Raw genomic sequence first — 16596 nt, forward strand, 5'->3', positions numbered from 1 at the left:
ATCATCACCTACACAAGCAGCGGAAACGAAAAACGAAAAAAAAAATAATATTTTACACTGTAACCGGTTTACAGTGTAAGAACCGGTTTAGGAACCGGTCAGAACCGGTTCCACCGGTTCCGGGTCCGAGGGTTGGGGAACCGGTTCGGTTCCCTAACCGGTTCGACCATGGAACCGGTTTAAACAGTGATGTTGACTAATGGAACCGGTTCTGAACCGGTTCCGGTTCCTTTGACCAACCCGATTTGATCAATGGTAGGTTCACCTAGTAGCAACATTTTTTTTATCTTGAACAGGTCATATTAGTTCATCTAATTTTCTTGTAATATAATTACCTGTAATCATTTTACCAGCTGTATCGAATGGAGACAATATAGGTTGAGAAAACTATACGTTTATATGTACAATAACGTGTTTATACTTGAGTGTCACAATAATGAGTTTATACGAAAGTGTCTCGATCCAATGATGATGCTCTTCTAATCTGTGTCGCTATTAGATACTTTACATCAAAGTATACATCGCATCATGTATATATAAAATTTTGGACATGAAAACCATATTTTAATAAATTTGGAAATAATTCACAAAACACTTTACAATCAAGACATCAAGCAAACTAGTAACCGATAAAAACTGAACTGATTTCTTGTTAGGTTTGTTTTTTGGTTAGGGGCAGGGCGAATAAAGTCATAAACCGGACGGAACAACCAAAACTGAACATACATATGTGTTGGAGCTATATGTAGTCCAAGACACGGCATTCAACATTGTTACAATCTTAGTTTGAAAAATATGTTTTGTTTAAAAAACATTTTTCATTAAAAAAGTAATAGTAATCTATAGTTTTGCTATGTGTTAAAAACGTTCTATAATAATAATAAAGAATAATGATGATTAAAATAAAACTAACTAGTTTTTAATAAGTAATAATTAAAAATGAAAGATGAAGTTTTACACTCGAACCCAATACATAACTAGGAACCAAAATAAATAAGCTTGTTCGGACGAGTTGGAGGTAATGCAGTTTGGTTTATGGTTTGAAACATGTCGTGAAGCATTGGGAAAAAAGATTGATAATTTTAAAAATGTCACGTGATAAGCTGGTGTCATATCCCTTTGAAATATCATATAAACATTTTACATTTTCAAATTCCCTTTAGAAAATCATTATTATTAAATTTAAAAGACTTCTTATTATTTTTTTAAAAAGAGTCCAGAAAACACTTTTATATAGAAAAATAATAATAACGTTTCTTAAGTAAAAGAAATGTTTTAAAATAAAATTAAAAAACATTTTTGAAAAAGTTTATAAAAAGTTATAAAAAATTTGAGTATCTCCCTTACCTAACTCATTTATTTAAGCAACATGCTACTCACAAAAGCTTATTTTCATCGAAATAAAATAACAAAAATAGAAGAGATGGTACAATAATAGTGTGCAGAAATCATGTGTTTTCAACTTCAAGCCATCGAAAGCAAAGTACGAAATAATGCAATAGAAACAAAACAAACACATGAAAGAAAATGATAAAGATAACATGATTTTACCTCTAAAATATAAAATGAAAATAAAACAAACATGGTCTTTTAGTTATATATACCTAATAATTCATGGTCAAATAAAGTCAAACCAAACAACTAATAACTAAAGGCTTCAGAACAATGATTCTAAAAAGACATCTAACAAACAAACAATGGTTCAAGGCTTCATAATGATGGTTGTCTCGGCAATCATTGAAGTCACGACATAAGGATCCATATTCGACGATGGCCTTCTGTCCTCAAAGTAACCCTTTTTCGCTTTCTCCGTCTCTCTTCCAACCCTAACTGAGGCCCCACGATTTGCAACACCCTATTAACACGAAACCACTCTCACCATATATACATCACAATAACCGAGAAACCTGATAACAGGTTTCTAGATCATTGAAAAACAAGCTTTTTTGACATGTTCAGTTTTATCTGATAAAAAAAAAAAATAAAACAGAAATCAGTTGTTTTTTATTAAAGTGCTATGACCTAGATGTTGACGAATCAAGGCCATTTCTAAAATGATATTTACCCAACGCTTTTTTTGTTTTTTTTATTATTTTGAGTAACTTGTCTACATAGTTTCTACAAATTAATAAGATATGATCAAATCAAGATTAAACACATTACCCATGTGAAGTTACTCATGTCGGCGGTTTCATGTTTCCCAGTTAGTCGACGTTCATTGCCTTCTCCATAAGCAACAATGTGTTCCTTATGCCTCTTCCCGAGCTTCTCAATCGCCTTTTTTATCTCCTCGTAACCTCCTTCGGCTCTCATTGATTTTGTACTACGTAACAAGTTAACAGTTAGTTAAAATTTTATACTCTACTACACAAAAAATATTAAAATGTGTGTATAGTTGTATACGATACAAACATGTACCTATAATTCATGTGAGCACCAGCTCCGTTCCAATCACCAGGAACGGGCTTCGGGTCAAAAGAAAGAACCACTCCCGCCATCTCTGTTATCCTCTACGAATCCGATAACAATATAAGATAATTAAACATATGTTTAATTCAAATAAGAATATTTTTTGGACATATTTTAGATATATTCATGAGTGGTCACTAGAATAATAATTTTTAGGTCATCCATTTGTTTCTCGTATATATTTTGTTTTTCTGTGAAAAAGGTTATTTTAGCGAAATATATATAACTTTTATGATACACGAACATAAAGTTGACACGTCTGAATATGTTTTAAGTATTTCATGACTATATACGTAAATTATATATTTTATAAATATGTTAAAACCCAATAGAAATTAGAAACTACATAAATTAATACCTCTAATATGTAACGAGCCACCCAAACTTGATCACCAGCAGAGATGCCAACACAAGGTCCAACTTGAAATTCCCACTAGTCACAAGTAAAAATATTAATAATTCAAATTCACACATTTATTTAGTGGTGTGAAAAAACCGAAAAAACTAATCTAAAACCGAAAAAGTGAATCGAAACAAAAACCGACGGTTTGGTTTTATGTTTTAGTAAAAACCGAACTAGCGGCTCGGTTTTGGTTTTACATGTAATATAAAGCGAATAAACCGAACCGAACCAAATTTGTAGATTTTTGTATTTTTAATTTATAATAATGTAAAAAATATGTTTTTTTTAACGGAAAATTTTATAAAAAGCCTAGCGGGGAAACTAGCAAAAAACCCCAAGACAGAACCAACAAAACAAACCAGACTGCCTAAACAAAAAAAAAACCTCTAGAAAATGTAATAAATATGTAACTCAAATACTTTTGGTCAAATGTATAATAGTCTATTAGTTAACAATAACAAAATTATTTATACACTGAAATTTATTATTTTCGACTAACTTTCTTTTCAGCATAATATTTTTAAGCTCAAATGACAAAAACCAAAAAACCCGAAACCTAACCAAACCAAAACTGAAACTAAAAAAAGCAAACCGAACGGTTTCAAAAATCCACAAACCGAAGTTTTGATTTTCGGTTTGGTTAGCCCAATACTACACTAAACCGCACCATAAACACCCCTACATTTATTTATACAAGATTAAAATAAGTACAACAAAATAAAACAATAATACCTGGCCAGGCATAACTTCTCCATTGACACCGCTAATATTAATACCGGCATATAGACAAGCCTTGTTAGTGCATCGACAATGTCCCGACCAAACGCCTTATCTGCAAACGTACCACAATAATACGGTCCCTAGTCACATCAAAAGACAGATAGACTTATCATTACATAATGTTACATTTATAGTATACTGTTATATTTATAAAAAAAAAAGGTAAAGATTGTACTTGTGGTTTAGGGTAGCCTCCAACAGGCCACCCTAGCGGCCAGTTCACGTCTTTTTGTAGCAACTCTTGCTCTATGCCAAACCTGTTTTGATTCATTGTATAATTAACAATATTCATTTACAAAAAATTTATTATGTCATTTTGACGTGCGACGATATAAATGCATACCATGGTTCTTCTGAAATGACATCTTTATGGCTACATATTTTTACGGCATTGTAGCGCGTACTGCTAGGGATCGGTTCTCCTTTTGGCGTGCGCGAATCACACATCACCTATAAATATGTAAGATAATTATTCGATCTTTAAATTATATTGAACAAGTTTCAAACACTTAAAAAATTATGTGTATATCATAATGACTTGCAAGAATGTTGTTGCCTCTTCTGAATGGATCTTTGTATATTGCTTGAGGACTATAGACAACATATTAATGTGTCAGTTGGAAAAAATACATACATTTAGGACTCTAAACGAACACTTAATCGAACAAATATTTTGTGTTTGTGTTTGTTTATTTAAAAAATGAACATGTTCGTGTTCGTTTATGTTTGTTTGTTTAGCTTCTAAACGAACAGTTCACGAACATAAATGAAAATAACTGAACAAAGATAAACAAACAAAAATGAAAATATATAAACAAATGTAAATATAAATAAACACGAACAAACATAAATGAACACAAGTGAACAAATATAAAACCATTAACTAGATGACTCTTCAAGATAATATTTAATTATTTTCTATTAATGCGTAAACGGACATAAATAAAAGAACATAAATGAACATATAAAAACAAACATGAACAAACGAAACATGCGTTCGCGATCGTTCGTTTAATTAAACAGACACAAATTTTTTGTTCATATTCGTTCGTTTATTGAACATATTCACATTGCATTTAAATGAGCCGACTCCTAAAATATTGAATCGAGCTGAACTTAAATGAGCCTCTTATTTATAATGAAATAATCATTTTTATTTGAGATATAAATATATATATATATTTATATCTATATATTATGCCCTGCTTGCGGTGCGCACATATAATGTATATATGTGTGAACTCTTGGGTGGGCAAAAGTAAAATTGCACTAATTTTGACGTTATTTTACTAATCACGTGAAAATAACGTTAAAAGTGGCGGAAGGTTAATCAGGCATCATGTGGTGGCGTTGATAGCCGAAAGACAAGGGCACATGCACCAATCAGCCGGTGTCCCGATGATTGAGTGTTATGTGTCTTATGTCCAAGGCTTGATTCAAAACTACTATCGAGCCGGGGGTCTCACTGGAAGCAGCCTCTCTATCCCTATGGGATAGAGGTAAGGCTGTCTATATCTTACCCTCCTCAGACCCTACCATAGCATTGCTATTGGTGGGATATACTGAGTACGATGATGATGATGATATAAATATATATATTATATAATAACTATTATTACATAGATTATTAAAACAAAAATAACTAAATAAATAGTATACTAGTATACTGTTATACCTTTATAAAAGTATAATTATAATATTATAAAATAATTACATATGTGTATAAAAAAACAATTAAATAATAAAGGGTCAGTCAAGCTCGAATTTGGAAATAGTGTGCGAAAAAAGTAGAGCTCAAGTTAGGCTCGGCTCGTTTAAACAATGAACATGACATAAGAAGCTAAATATTGTGAGATGGAATACAAACTGTAGGATAACTTCACTGTCATCTCCAAGGGTTTGATTAGTACTTGATCCATCATAGTTCCATGTTGGTAGCTTAGAAGGATCATCAACCGGTCCGGGAAGGGTCTAATAGTAAAATCACATATATATAATCAGTAAAAAAAATTAGTAAAAAAAGTTTTTTTTATAGACTGCCAATGTAATACAACAGTATGTAATTTTTACAACTAAGATATAAATATGACTATGTGTATATAATAAGTAAGCCGCAATGCTAATTACAAGCGTTAGAAACTCGAATAACGACATTTTAAACTCGAACTTGATGCATTTACATTTACATTTTTTTTATTTTTATAAATAAAAATTTTATAAATAAAAATAAACTCAACCTTTACATTTGTTTATATATTTTATGTCAGAAAAGCTTGCTATAATTTTTGTAAAAATATATATCACTAACTAGTCTATAAAGTGACTGATTTATTTGACCCAAAATCTGAATTTACCTCTAGAATCCAAAACATTTGTAACCAAATTAAAAGATAAAAAAAAATAAAATTAAAAAACGTTGAAAGCTTTTTACCCTGGCTTTGCTTCTTATGTCCATACCAGATTATCCACCAATCCTGTTCATTGATCACAATTCAACAATCATTATACTTATGTTATGGAGTCAAATTCAATAATATAAGGGGGTGTTTGGTACAGAGAATGGAAAAGGAGAGAAAATAGAAATGGAAATGGAATTGTAGAGAAAGAGAATTGGTATGGAGAATGAGAATCATTTCTCTTGTTTGGTACACGAGAAAATAAACAGAGAACTCTACCATACCCAACCCCACCTCCACCCAACCTGACATCACTCACCACCGCAGCCCCACCACCACCAGCACCACCACCACAGCACCACCACCACAGCCCCACCACCACCACCAGCCCCACCACCACAGCCCCACACCACCAGCACCACCACCACAGCCCTTTCTTCAACCACAGCCCACCACCACCGGCTGCCGCCACCAAATCCCCTTCTTCAACCACAGTACACAAGAAATTAAAAAGATTCAAATTTTTGGAACATAAGATATAGAAAAAGGAGGCTCAGATCTGTCATCACTGTCTCTTTGGAGATTTTGTGGTGGTGGTTGTGGTGGCGATGATGATGATGATAATCAGAAGCCACCTGCGACCACCGCCGATTTCCACCACCACTGTCACCCACCTGCGACCACAATCACCCGACCATCTGAAAACCCTAACCTACCACGAACCACCACTTGAAACCCTAATCTCTGTTCACCCGTACCATCTGCAACCTACAACCGGTTACCATCTCTGTGTTCACCACTGCGAACGGCGAAGACGGGGTGGTGGTTGCAGACTTGGAGACGAGGTGGCGGTTGCAGACTTGGAGACGAGGTGGCGGCCGGAGACGGGGTGGTGGTCGGAGACGAGGTGGTGGCCGGAGACGAGGTGGTGACATGCTATGAGGAGGCTGCTGAGAAATGGATTTCTCTTTGTTTTAAAGAGAAATGGAATTCTCTAGTTTTAGAGAAATAGAAAGAGAAATAGAAATGAAAAGTGGAAAACAAACAAAAGAAATATTTCTAATTCCATTTCTCTCCAATCAAATCCCTCTACCAAACACCCCTAAAGAACATATTAACACACAAACTCTAAAACCTTGAAAATATATGGAACAACAAAAAAATAATAATAATAAAAAATGAACACAAGTTAAAAATCAATATATTATTGGTTGTTAATTCAATAAATTTATTAAATTTTATATAATTTGCTATAAAACGATTACAATAAAGTGGCAGGCAAACGGGCAACAAGCTGCGCCGCAACCCCATTTTGAATAGCAAAGTCAATCCTGCTAAAAACGAAGCTTTGGGACCTAGAAGCTGAAGAGGTTCCGTGTACGACGCGCTAAACCCTACTCAAAAATTTCACAGCCTCTGGAGCCAGAAAACCAAATGTATCTAAGGCAAATGGTAGAAAGACATGTTGATTATCTAAACAAGCTTTCTCGTGTTTAACAACTTTGCCCGATTCAGCCTTCAACGCAGCCTGACCCACAACAAACCCACGGTCCCTGAGCCCAACAAGAGGAGACACTCCTGTAAGATCCACACAGGCGTGTTTCCCCCCTGCCCACCCGAACACAAGAATATCCGCTGGTCGTAAAGTAGACCTCCATTCAAGAGGATCCGTGAGAAAGTTAACAGGGGCCTCCTTTTTAGCAGAAATCCCTGCCCGTTTAAAAACATCACACAAAACATCCCTAACCAGATCATGTCTGTATTTAAAGCCAGACAATTCTTTGTAATGCACAAACTATATTATGTTATGAGTCAAATATAATATTATCATGAACACTAATACACAAACTATAAAATCTTGAAAATATTTGGAAAATGAAAAAATTAAAATAAAAAAAAAATTATTAACACACAAACTCTAAAATGAAAATTTTTGGAAAGACAAAAAATAAAATAATAACATAATAAAAAATAACAAGGACTGCAAATAATCTGACCATATGTATTCAGCAATGATCTTATCAGTTAACAATAATATATACTATTATCAAAACCACATTAGCACACAAGCTCTAAAATCTTGAAAATACTTGAAAAGCTAAAAAGATAAATAATAATAATAATAATAAATAAATAAAAATAAACAAGGACTGTAAATAATAAAAAATATATAATCTAACCATATGTATTCAGCAATGATCTTATTAGTGCAATCAGAGACATTAAGGTTGATGAGATCAGAAAGAAGAGACATTCTAATGTATAAACTAAACTCTGCTCTATTTTATTTTCTTGGACTTGTGTTTGTTATATGTTGTTTTGATATAAAGGAATTTATGGAGAATTGAATGGAATAATTAGTTGCTGAAAACTATAAAGTTTGACGGTTTCACTATATTATGCTGAGTTTGTTATGATCATATTTGCTTTTGTGATTCAGTCATCCTTAAATTATGCATAGTATCAGATTTTTTGTATAGGATTTTAATAACATGTGGATTCATATTGTATTTTAATGTTATTATACCAATTATTATTATTTAACTGTTATCAATTCTTTGTACTTATTATGATAATTAATAAAAATATCGATTAATTGTATTGGCCTTTATTAATAAAGTCCAGTTTGTTGTATTATTATTATTATTATTATTATTATTATTATTATTAAGGATTAGAATAGTAACCAAGTTTTGAAATTGTTCCAATTAGTTCAATTATAAAATGTTTTGTTCAAATCAGATCACTAAAGTATGTAAAAATGTTCTAATTATAGATAGTTTAATTGGATAGCAGATTATGTAGGTTTTAAAAAAAAAATTGTTTGACATTGGAAAATATTTTTTTAAAATTTGACAAATTTAGTAAAATTTGAGAAAAAAAAATAAATTGAATTTTTTTTTGAAAAATTGTAAAAGAAATCGGATTTTTTTTGGAATTTTCCAGATTTTTTTTCACAATTTAAAAATTATTTTTTTCAATTTTTTTAAAAATATTTTTCAGTGTTAACTATTTAGAAAAAAAAAAAAGAAACCTACGTAATCTGCTACCCAGGTAAAATATCTAGTATTAGAACACAAATGAAACTTTAGTGACCTGATTGTAACAAAATATTTTATGAGTGACTTGATTGAAACAATTGTAAAACTTGATTACCATTTTATAGAGTAATCCCTTATTATTATTATATAAAAATAACAATTAACAGTTTTTTAACCTTTTTGTTCAGAATATATGATTATAACACACACATAACAATATAATTATAACATAATAAACATATTTTTTTTGGATGTGAGAATCTGTTACGGGTAATTTTACGGAACCCTGTTAATACTTAGCTAACCAACGGCATGATTAAAGATGGAACTTTGCCACAAGGAAAAAACACTCACACAATAGTAACCAAAATTTTAAAGCGTTCACTCTAAAGTGTCTCAAAAAATAATCAACTTTTGTAACTATTCAGTTTAAGAAAATTTGGAAAAACTAACCACTAAATAACAATCAAAATTCATATATATTTTTTCCAAACACTTGCAATCATTGTCACCAAATATGTGATATGAAAATCCTATTATATAGGGATATATTAAAAATTAATATCTAATTTCCATAAAAAAAGATATATATTATTTATAATTAAAAACAACTTTATAGTAAAAAAAAAATAAGCGGGTCATGGATCTCATCAAACTCAAATAGCCTTTAAACCGGGTTATTATTTATTATATTTCATTTACTTGTGAAATCCTTTCATTATCCTAAGTATTTTATTAACTTATGTACCATAAATAAAGTTAAAATCCAAAAAATATATAAATATTATAAACGATTAATGTAAAACCCCCCGTATGAGGGGGGATAAAAGCTAGTTATTATATAAAAATAACAAATAACAGCTTTTTTTAACCTTTCTGTTCAGAATATGATTATAACACATAACAATATGATTATAACATATGAAGAAATAAACATATTCCGTTACAGGTAATTTCACAGGACCCTGCTAATACTTAGCTAACCAATGACATAATTAAAGATGAAACTTAGCCACAAGGAAAAATCGCTCACACAATAGTAACCAAAATTTTAAAGCGTTCACTAGAGTATCTCAAAAAAATAATCAAGTTTTGTAACTATTCAGTTTAAAAAAATTTGAAAAATCCAGTCACTAAATAGTAATCAAAGTTCATATATATTTCATGTGTAACAATTTACCCGTAATTTAGTCAAAAATTCGTTCGAGTTGATCATCACCACAAACTCAACACAACCACAACGATAATTAATAAGCGTAGACGAAAACATATCCCTTAACTTTATAAATGTACTAGTTTGAGGTCCGTGTACTACCATAATTCCTCAAAATACAATATTTAATAAATAATCAGTATACAAGAAACAATAAATCCGTTAACACTATTAATACAGTCATTATACAATAGTCTTTAAAACAATTTTAAAGTAAAAGATAATTATAATTATCAAATGTTTGGAAAAAAAATAGGAAGTAAATAATAAATTAACAAATTTTGAAGCATAAATTGTAATAATGGTAATTATTATTTTACTATTATAAATTTGTTAAAATGGACGATGTTTAATATAGGAGTGACAAGTGAAAAAACTTATAGCATTATTTTATTATAGAGTATAGATTTTCTTCCAAACACTTTCAATCATTGTCATGTAAAAGACCCCAAGCATTTACATATTCATAACTTGAACACATGTATATCACATGTTATTTGGTAACACTTATTACTACAATGTCACATTTTTCACCTCACCAGGAAGCAAAAATTATTCCCAAAAAAAATTAAAACATTTTCCCAACACCGTCTTTTCGTGGGATTGACTCGTCAAGTTCCATTCTACGCCATTTCCCGACCAACGGGGCCATTTCGTCGTTTTTGTCATACAAACCTAGGAGTCCCCCGGTGTGTATAAACAGGACCTTTCTTCCTTCCCACTTGGTCGGATTTTGTGCCATGTCTTTCATCATCCCATATGCCGCCTTCCCACTACAAATAAATATAATAAACAAGTAAATAATAATAATAATAATAATAATAATAATAATAACAATAACAATAATTGAGATAGAATGGCAAAAATCGTCCTTTCCATTTGCATGAATTTTCAATGGTTGTCCTTTATATAAATGCCGGAAAATATCCTTTATGTTTAAAAACCGTATCACGCTACGTCCTTTGGCCCTAACTCAGTTAAATCTAATCATGTGCAAGGCACATGAGGGTAGTTATGTAATTTTACCTATTTTTATAATAATTAAAGCTAAAAAATAAATAATAATAATAATAATAATAATAATAATAATTGAGATAATCAATTAATCAATCAAGCCCTGTATATCCCACCGCATAGCACGCTATCGGTAGGGTCAGGGGAGGGTGGGATGTAGGCAAGTCTTTCCTCTATCCGAGAGAATAGAGAGGCTGCTTCCAGAGAGACCCCCGGCTCATAAAGCTACATACAGGTAATCATAGTAAACATACATCCTACAAGCAAAAGACACTTAGCAATACATAGATAACAAACTACCAAAAAAGCAAGGAATCTGTAACCTACTAAGAAAAGGGCATAAGAAACAAAAAGCAGCATCAAAACAAAAAAATATTCATAAACAACAAGGATCAAGACTAGCCAACTAGACCTTAAATAGAAAGCTAAGCTAACTAGGATCAAGACTAGCCAACTAGCCAATTATTAAGCTAAGCTTAATAATTGAGATAACATTTTCTCTAATAAATAGTTATGCTTACTATTCATGTTTTGTCGGTTAGAATAATCCAGATGAAAAATGATATGAACGTGAATGTTTAGTTAGGTAATCGATAAAATATATATGTAACTGAAAAAGGTATCGAGGTAGATTGTATTAAGCTTATATAAAAAAGCCCAAACCTGTAAACCGGGTCGAGGATCACACCCGTGGTTTCAGCGATTTCCTTAACAAATTTCAGCTCCTCAGCAGTACTCATCGCATATCCAAGTCCTTTGGCCTGTAAAAACAAAAACAAATATTATTTATAAAATAAAATAAAAAAAAAAAAAAAACCTTTTCAGGGTGAAATTAAAATGAGTATAAAATTAAAATCAGTAGTATTTTATGTTCTTACATTTTCGATTTTGACTATATCGCGTGACTTGACTCCAGCTTCAAGTCCATCAAGTAGACCTTGGACATAATCATAAAAGTAGTCGGGGTCGTCACACACGCAAAATGCAGTCACCTACATTTAACACATTAAATTAATAGTTTTAATTTCCTATTTAAGTTAAATCATAACAGATAAGCATGCGAAATTTATTATTTACTTTTGCTTTAAGCTCACTTAACCATGCAGCAATGGACAAACCAGCAACCGTGCCACCACTAAAATTCAATCGTGTTAAGTAAAATAATAAAAATAAAATAAAAAATCATGCTTAAAAATAGAAAATAAATCACATAAAAGAGTAAAACCTGCCACATGCTGAAATAATATCATCAAAGCTTTTTTTAACGGTTCCGTTTTGTGATTGATGTTCAATCTCTCTAATTGCTTCAATATATCCCCTACAAAATAGAAAATGTTGCATATATTGATAGGGGAAGGTTCATGTACATTTTAATATTAACTTGAGAACGTAGGAACCAATACCAATTTAAAAAAAAATGAGAACGTAAGACATAAACAATTATTTATAATAACAAAGAAAAAAACCTAAAAATTACAACAAAAGAATCAAAATCAAGAACAAAATAATACCAGCAAATACTTATAACAGCAAAAGAAAAAATCTAATAATAACAACAAAATATAAATCAGCAAATACTTTTAACGTCTCATAATCGAAATTAGCAAAAACGAACAAAATAATAACAACAAACACCTATAAAAATAAACCTAATAATAACAGCAAATTGGTTCTCACTGTTTTCATGTTAAGCATAAAATGTATTAGATCCTGTTTCTATATTTTGATATATATCTTGAGTAACTAATATGAAATATTTGTGGCATTTTTAATAAACTATATAATATGTACGAGATAAAAAATAAAATATAAAAATACAAACTCACCATGTCCCTAGGGAATTCGATCCACCAACAGGAATGACATAAGGTTTTCTTCCTTCTTTTATCAACTTCTCTTTCAATATGTTAGTAAGTGTCTGAAAATTAATTAAACACGAGATATTAAATAATATTTTGACATTCAAAGTATTCATCCATAATATTTATCAAACTCATACCAAACTTCCGATTCTTGAATATTCTTCCTTTGAAACAAGATCAATATGTGCGCCAACCAAACGCTCCACCAGCAGGTTCCCGGTCAATCCCGGGTCTTTTTCCACAAGAAGCTGCATATTAAAAGAGAAATTATTAGACCGTGTGCAGGGTTGAGTAACCGGTAACGGGTCAAAATGGGTTCAGGTTGAAACAGGTTGTTTTCAAGTACGGGAATACGGGATGTATATTATTAATCTTTTAATATGATTTAACATATTGTTTGGCCCGTTTCCCTTATAGCTTTTTTTCTCATTTGACCCGTTTATGATAAAACTCACCTGTTCACAAGTAAACGTGTCGGTTTTTTTTTATGGAACGAGATAAGGGAGGAAACTTTTTAGTACTTTTACTTTTTTAGTTTTTTATTTATATTTCAAGATATGATTTTTTAATTTATTTTTTTTGAATTTTTAATAAGGGGTTTTTGAAATGGGTTGAGATTTCAAAAACCCCTTATTAAAAAATTCAAAAAAAAAATTAAAAAAATCATAACTCGAAATATAAATCAAAAACTAAAAAAGTAAAAGTACTAAAAAGTATCCTCCGTTTTCTCGTTCCATTAAAAAAAAATTCGACAAATGTCAACCCGTTTTGACCCGTTTCAATCATTTTCTTGTTTTTTTAGTTTGACCCATTCTGACTCATTATATACATTTTAATACAACCTATTCAACCCATGGGTCACATTTGCCACCCGTAAACACAACCCAGATGAACCCATTCACAGGTAAAACGAGCTGAAATTTCGACTTTTAAGAAAAAATGACGACAACTTATGCATAAAGAACTTAAAAAACCTTTGATGTTCGTAGTATCAGAAAACAATCTAAATTCAAATACTTGGCAGCAACAGCAGTCGCACGACAATGATTGCTTTGAATGCCGCCGATAGTTACTACGCAATCTGCTCTTTGTGCAACCGCATCCGCTAACAAGAATTCAAGCTTTCTAACTTTGTTCCCACTCAATTGCATACCTGAAAGATCATCACGCTTACATAATCGAAAGGTTTTTGTTAGCATACAACAAGACATTAATTAATTAATTCATCAAAGTAAACAAGAATAACATAGACTCAAACACGCAACTTTTCAACTACAAAATTTACAAATTAGCATTTCAAATAACATTTTGATATCAAAACTATTGCATAATAAAATATACAGTAAAATGTGATACGAAATATTGCAAATTTGATGAGAAAAAATCTCCAGTCAAGTTTTTAACTTTCAATGGAAATAGCATTTCGAATAAAAAATAAAATAAAATAAGATTTTTATATGCAAAAATTGTAAACGTGAGATCGAAATTCAAGTGTACACTAGTGTATCTGTCACATCATACCCGGGGGGGGGGGGAGATGATGTGAAATCAAGTTTGTACACCTGAGTCTGTCACATCATACGAGCCGTGACTCATGAAGGACGAAAAATGATCATATGGGTTGTATGACATTGTCAGTGGTCATATCATGATATCAATCATTTCTTTGTCAATTGTACACATCGTGTGGGCCGTATGATTTTCCTCTCATACGACCTGCATGACCATTTTCCTCCTGTCATACGATACACTAGTTTTTCAGTTTTTGTATGGATATTGGATAGTGTGTCAGTTGTGTTTAGTCACATCCCTCTAAAACTAATAAAAAAACACACATTTATGTAAAAGAGACTGCTATTAAACTTAATAATTACACAACTAAACTCTAATAATAACCTGTAATAATTAATTATAATTAACAAATTGACACACAATCAATACATTATATAAAGCAGTTACCTTTAACCAAACTTCAGTATCTTTAGGCAAGTTAGGAAGATCCCATCTATGAATTGGTGTTGGAAACTGCAAAAAAAAAATCAAGAAAATCAAGAACTCAAATTTCTAGGGGTGCAAACAAGCAGAGCCGTTCGTAAGCTACTTGAGATCTCGTGAAAAAGCTTGATCAAGTCGAGCTTAACAAGCCCGACCCCGAGCTTCACTTATTGAGCTCAAGTCGCCTCGTGAGCCTGTCATTTGTGTAATTTTTATAATATATATTATAAATATATTTGTTTAATACTATTTAATTAATATATATATATATAATGCTATAAAAATAACTAAATAACATATATTATGTTATATATAAATTTAAATTGAAAAAAATATATAAAAAATTATAAATATATAAAACTCGAGATCGGCTTGTTAAAAAGCTCGATCGAGCCCAAGCCCAAGCTCAAGCCTACAAGTAAGCTGCCCGAGCCGGCTCGCGAGTCTAAATGATGCTATCATCTATATATTTTTTCTAAATTATATATTTGATAATGATTAATTATATACTGTTATTAAAAAAAACTAATAAAACTAAATAATATATGTTATTTTATACATAAAATCATAATGAAAAATATACAAAAACAATTATAAATATATATATCAAGTAACTAATAAATAGTAAACCAGCAAAGCTCGATCTGGAAAATCTACTCACAACCCGAGCTCGAGCTATGAAAATAGATCTCGAAACAAGCCGAGCTCGAGCTCCGTGTAAATTATATATAAAACTAAAATTGAGAAAAAAATATATATATATAAAAAGTTATAAACATATAAAACTTAATTACTCACTAGCTCGAGCTGTGTGTAAGTTAAACGAGCCTAATTGAAATTCAATCAATCAATGAAATCAATTCATGGGTAAAAAAGATTACAGCTTACATGACCAAGATTGAACGTATTAGAAGGAATTGGGTTTAATTTAGAAGCCCATGATGGTGGATTATATGGTCTTAGTGTCAAGAACTCAGTTGTGGAAGCCATGGATCGAATTGAAGCTTGATTTGGGCGAAATTTTGGGTTTTGATTAGTGGGTAATGGGAGTGAGAGTAGCGTGTGACTTGGGTTTAATCGACGAATCATTAACATTGTGTTTATGGGTTGAATTTGGTTGGTTATTTGTGAAAAGGATGTGAATATTGGGGTTGAGTTGTGAAGTGGGAAAGTATAAGGGTTAAATTGTTAAATATGAATTTACTTAAATCTTAGGGTGTAAACGAGTTAGAGATGGTAATTAAACCCGAACCTGATGGTAAAACATGAAACCCGACTTAATTGGAACGGGTAATACCCGATCTAGGGTTTGGACATGTTTGAGATTAGTTTTGAAATTTTTTCGTTGGTTTGGGACAGGTTTGGGATTTGTGATATACGCAATTACTCGACCCGATTACTTGATAACATTCACTCATTTACC

The 16596-nt window shown here is 31.3% G+C and overlaps 1 protein-coding gene and 1 pseudogene across 1 annotated transcript; both read right to left on the reverse strand.

Annotated features, from left to right (window-relative positions):
* Positions 1–1553: 1553 nt before the first annotated feature.
* On the reverse strand, positions 1554–8302 carry LOC143560180 (glutamine synthetase nodule isozyme-like; annotated as a pseudogene).
* A 2412-nt stretch (positions 8303–10714) lies between these two features.
* Positions 10715–16293, reverse strand: LOC143560181 (D-cysteine desulfhydrase 1, mitochondrial-like). The gene is made up of 10 exons (XM_077048542.1): positions 16062–16293; positions 15138–15203; positions 14153–14347; positions 13316–13426; positions 13143–13234; positions 12542–12634; positions 12394–12451; positions 12195–12308; positions 11980–12077; positions 10715–11075 (listed from the first exon to the last, which is right to left on the reverse strand). The coding sequence occupies exons 1-10, from the start codon at positions 16266–16268 to the stop codon at positions 10871–10873; spliced, it is 1239 nt and encodes a 412-aa protein (XP_076904657.1). The 5' UTR covers positions 16269–16293; the 3' UTR covers positions 10715–10870.
* Positions 16294–16596: the final 303 nt, after the last annotated feature.

Source organism: Bidens hawaiensis, unplaced genomic scaffold (assembly GCF_021521415.1).
Source record: "Bidens hawaiensis isolate Kalapana, Puna unplaced genomic scaffold, B.hawaiensis_p1.1 tig00020232_1, whole genome shotgun sequence".
Classification (NCBI taxonomy): Eukaryota; Viridiplantae; Streptophyta; class Magnoliopsida; order Asterales; family Asteraceae; genus Bidens; species Bidens hawaiensis.

Coding starts and splice junctions, on each gene's coding strand:
- LOC143560181 (XM_077048542.1), bottom strand. CDS start 16,268: ATGTTAATGATTCGTCGATTAAACCCAAGTCACACGCTACTCTCACTC. Junction 12,309..12,393: donor TAAGTGAGCTTAAAGCAAAA/GTAAATAATAAA, acceptor TGTTAAATGTAG/GTGACTGCATTTTGCGTGTG. Junction 12,078..12,194: donor ATATAGTCAAAATCGAAAAT/GTAAGAACATAA, acceptor TTGTTTTTACAG/GCCAAAGGACTTGGATATGC.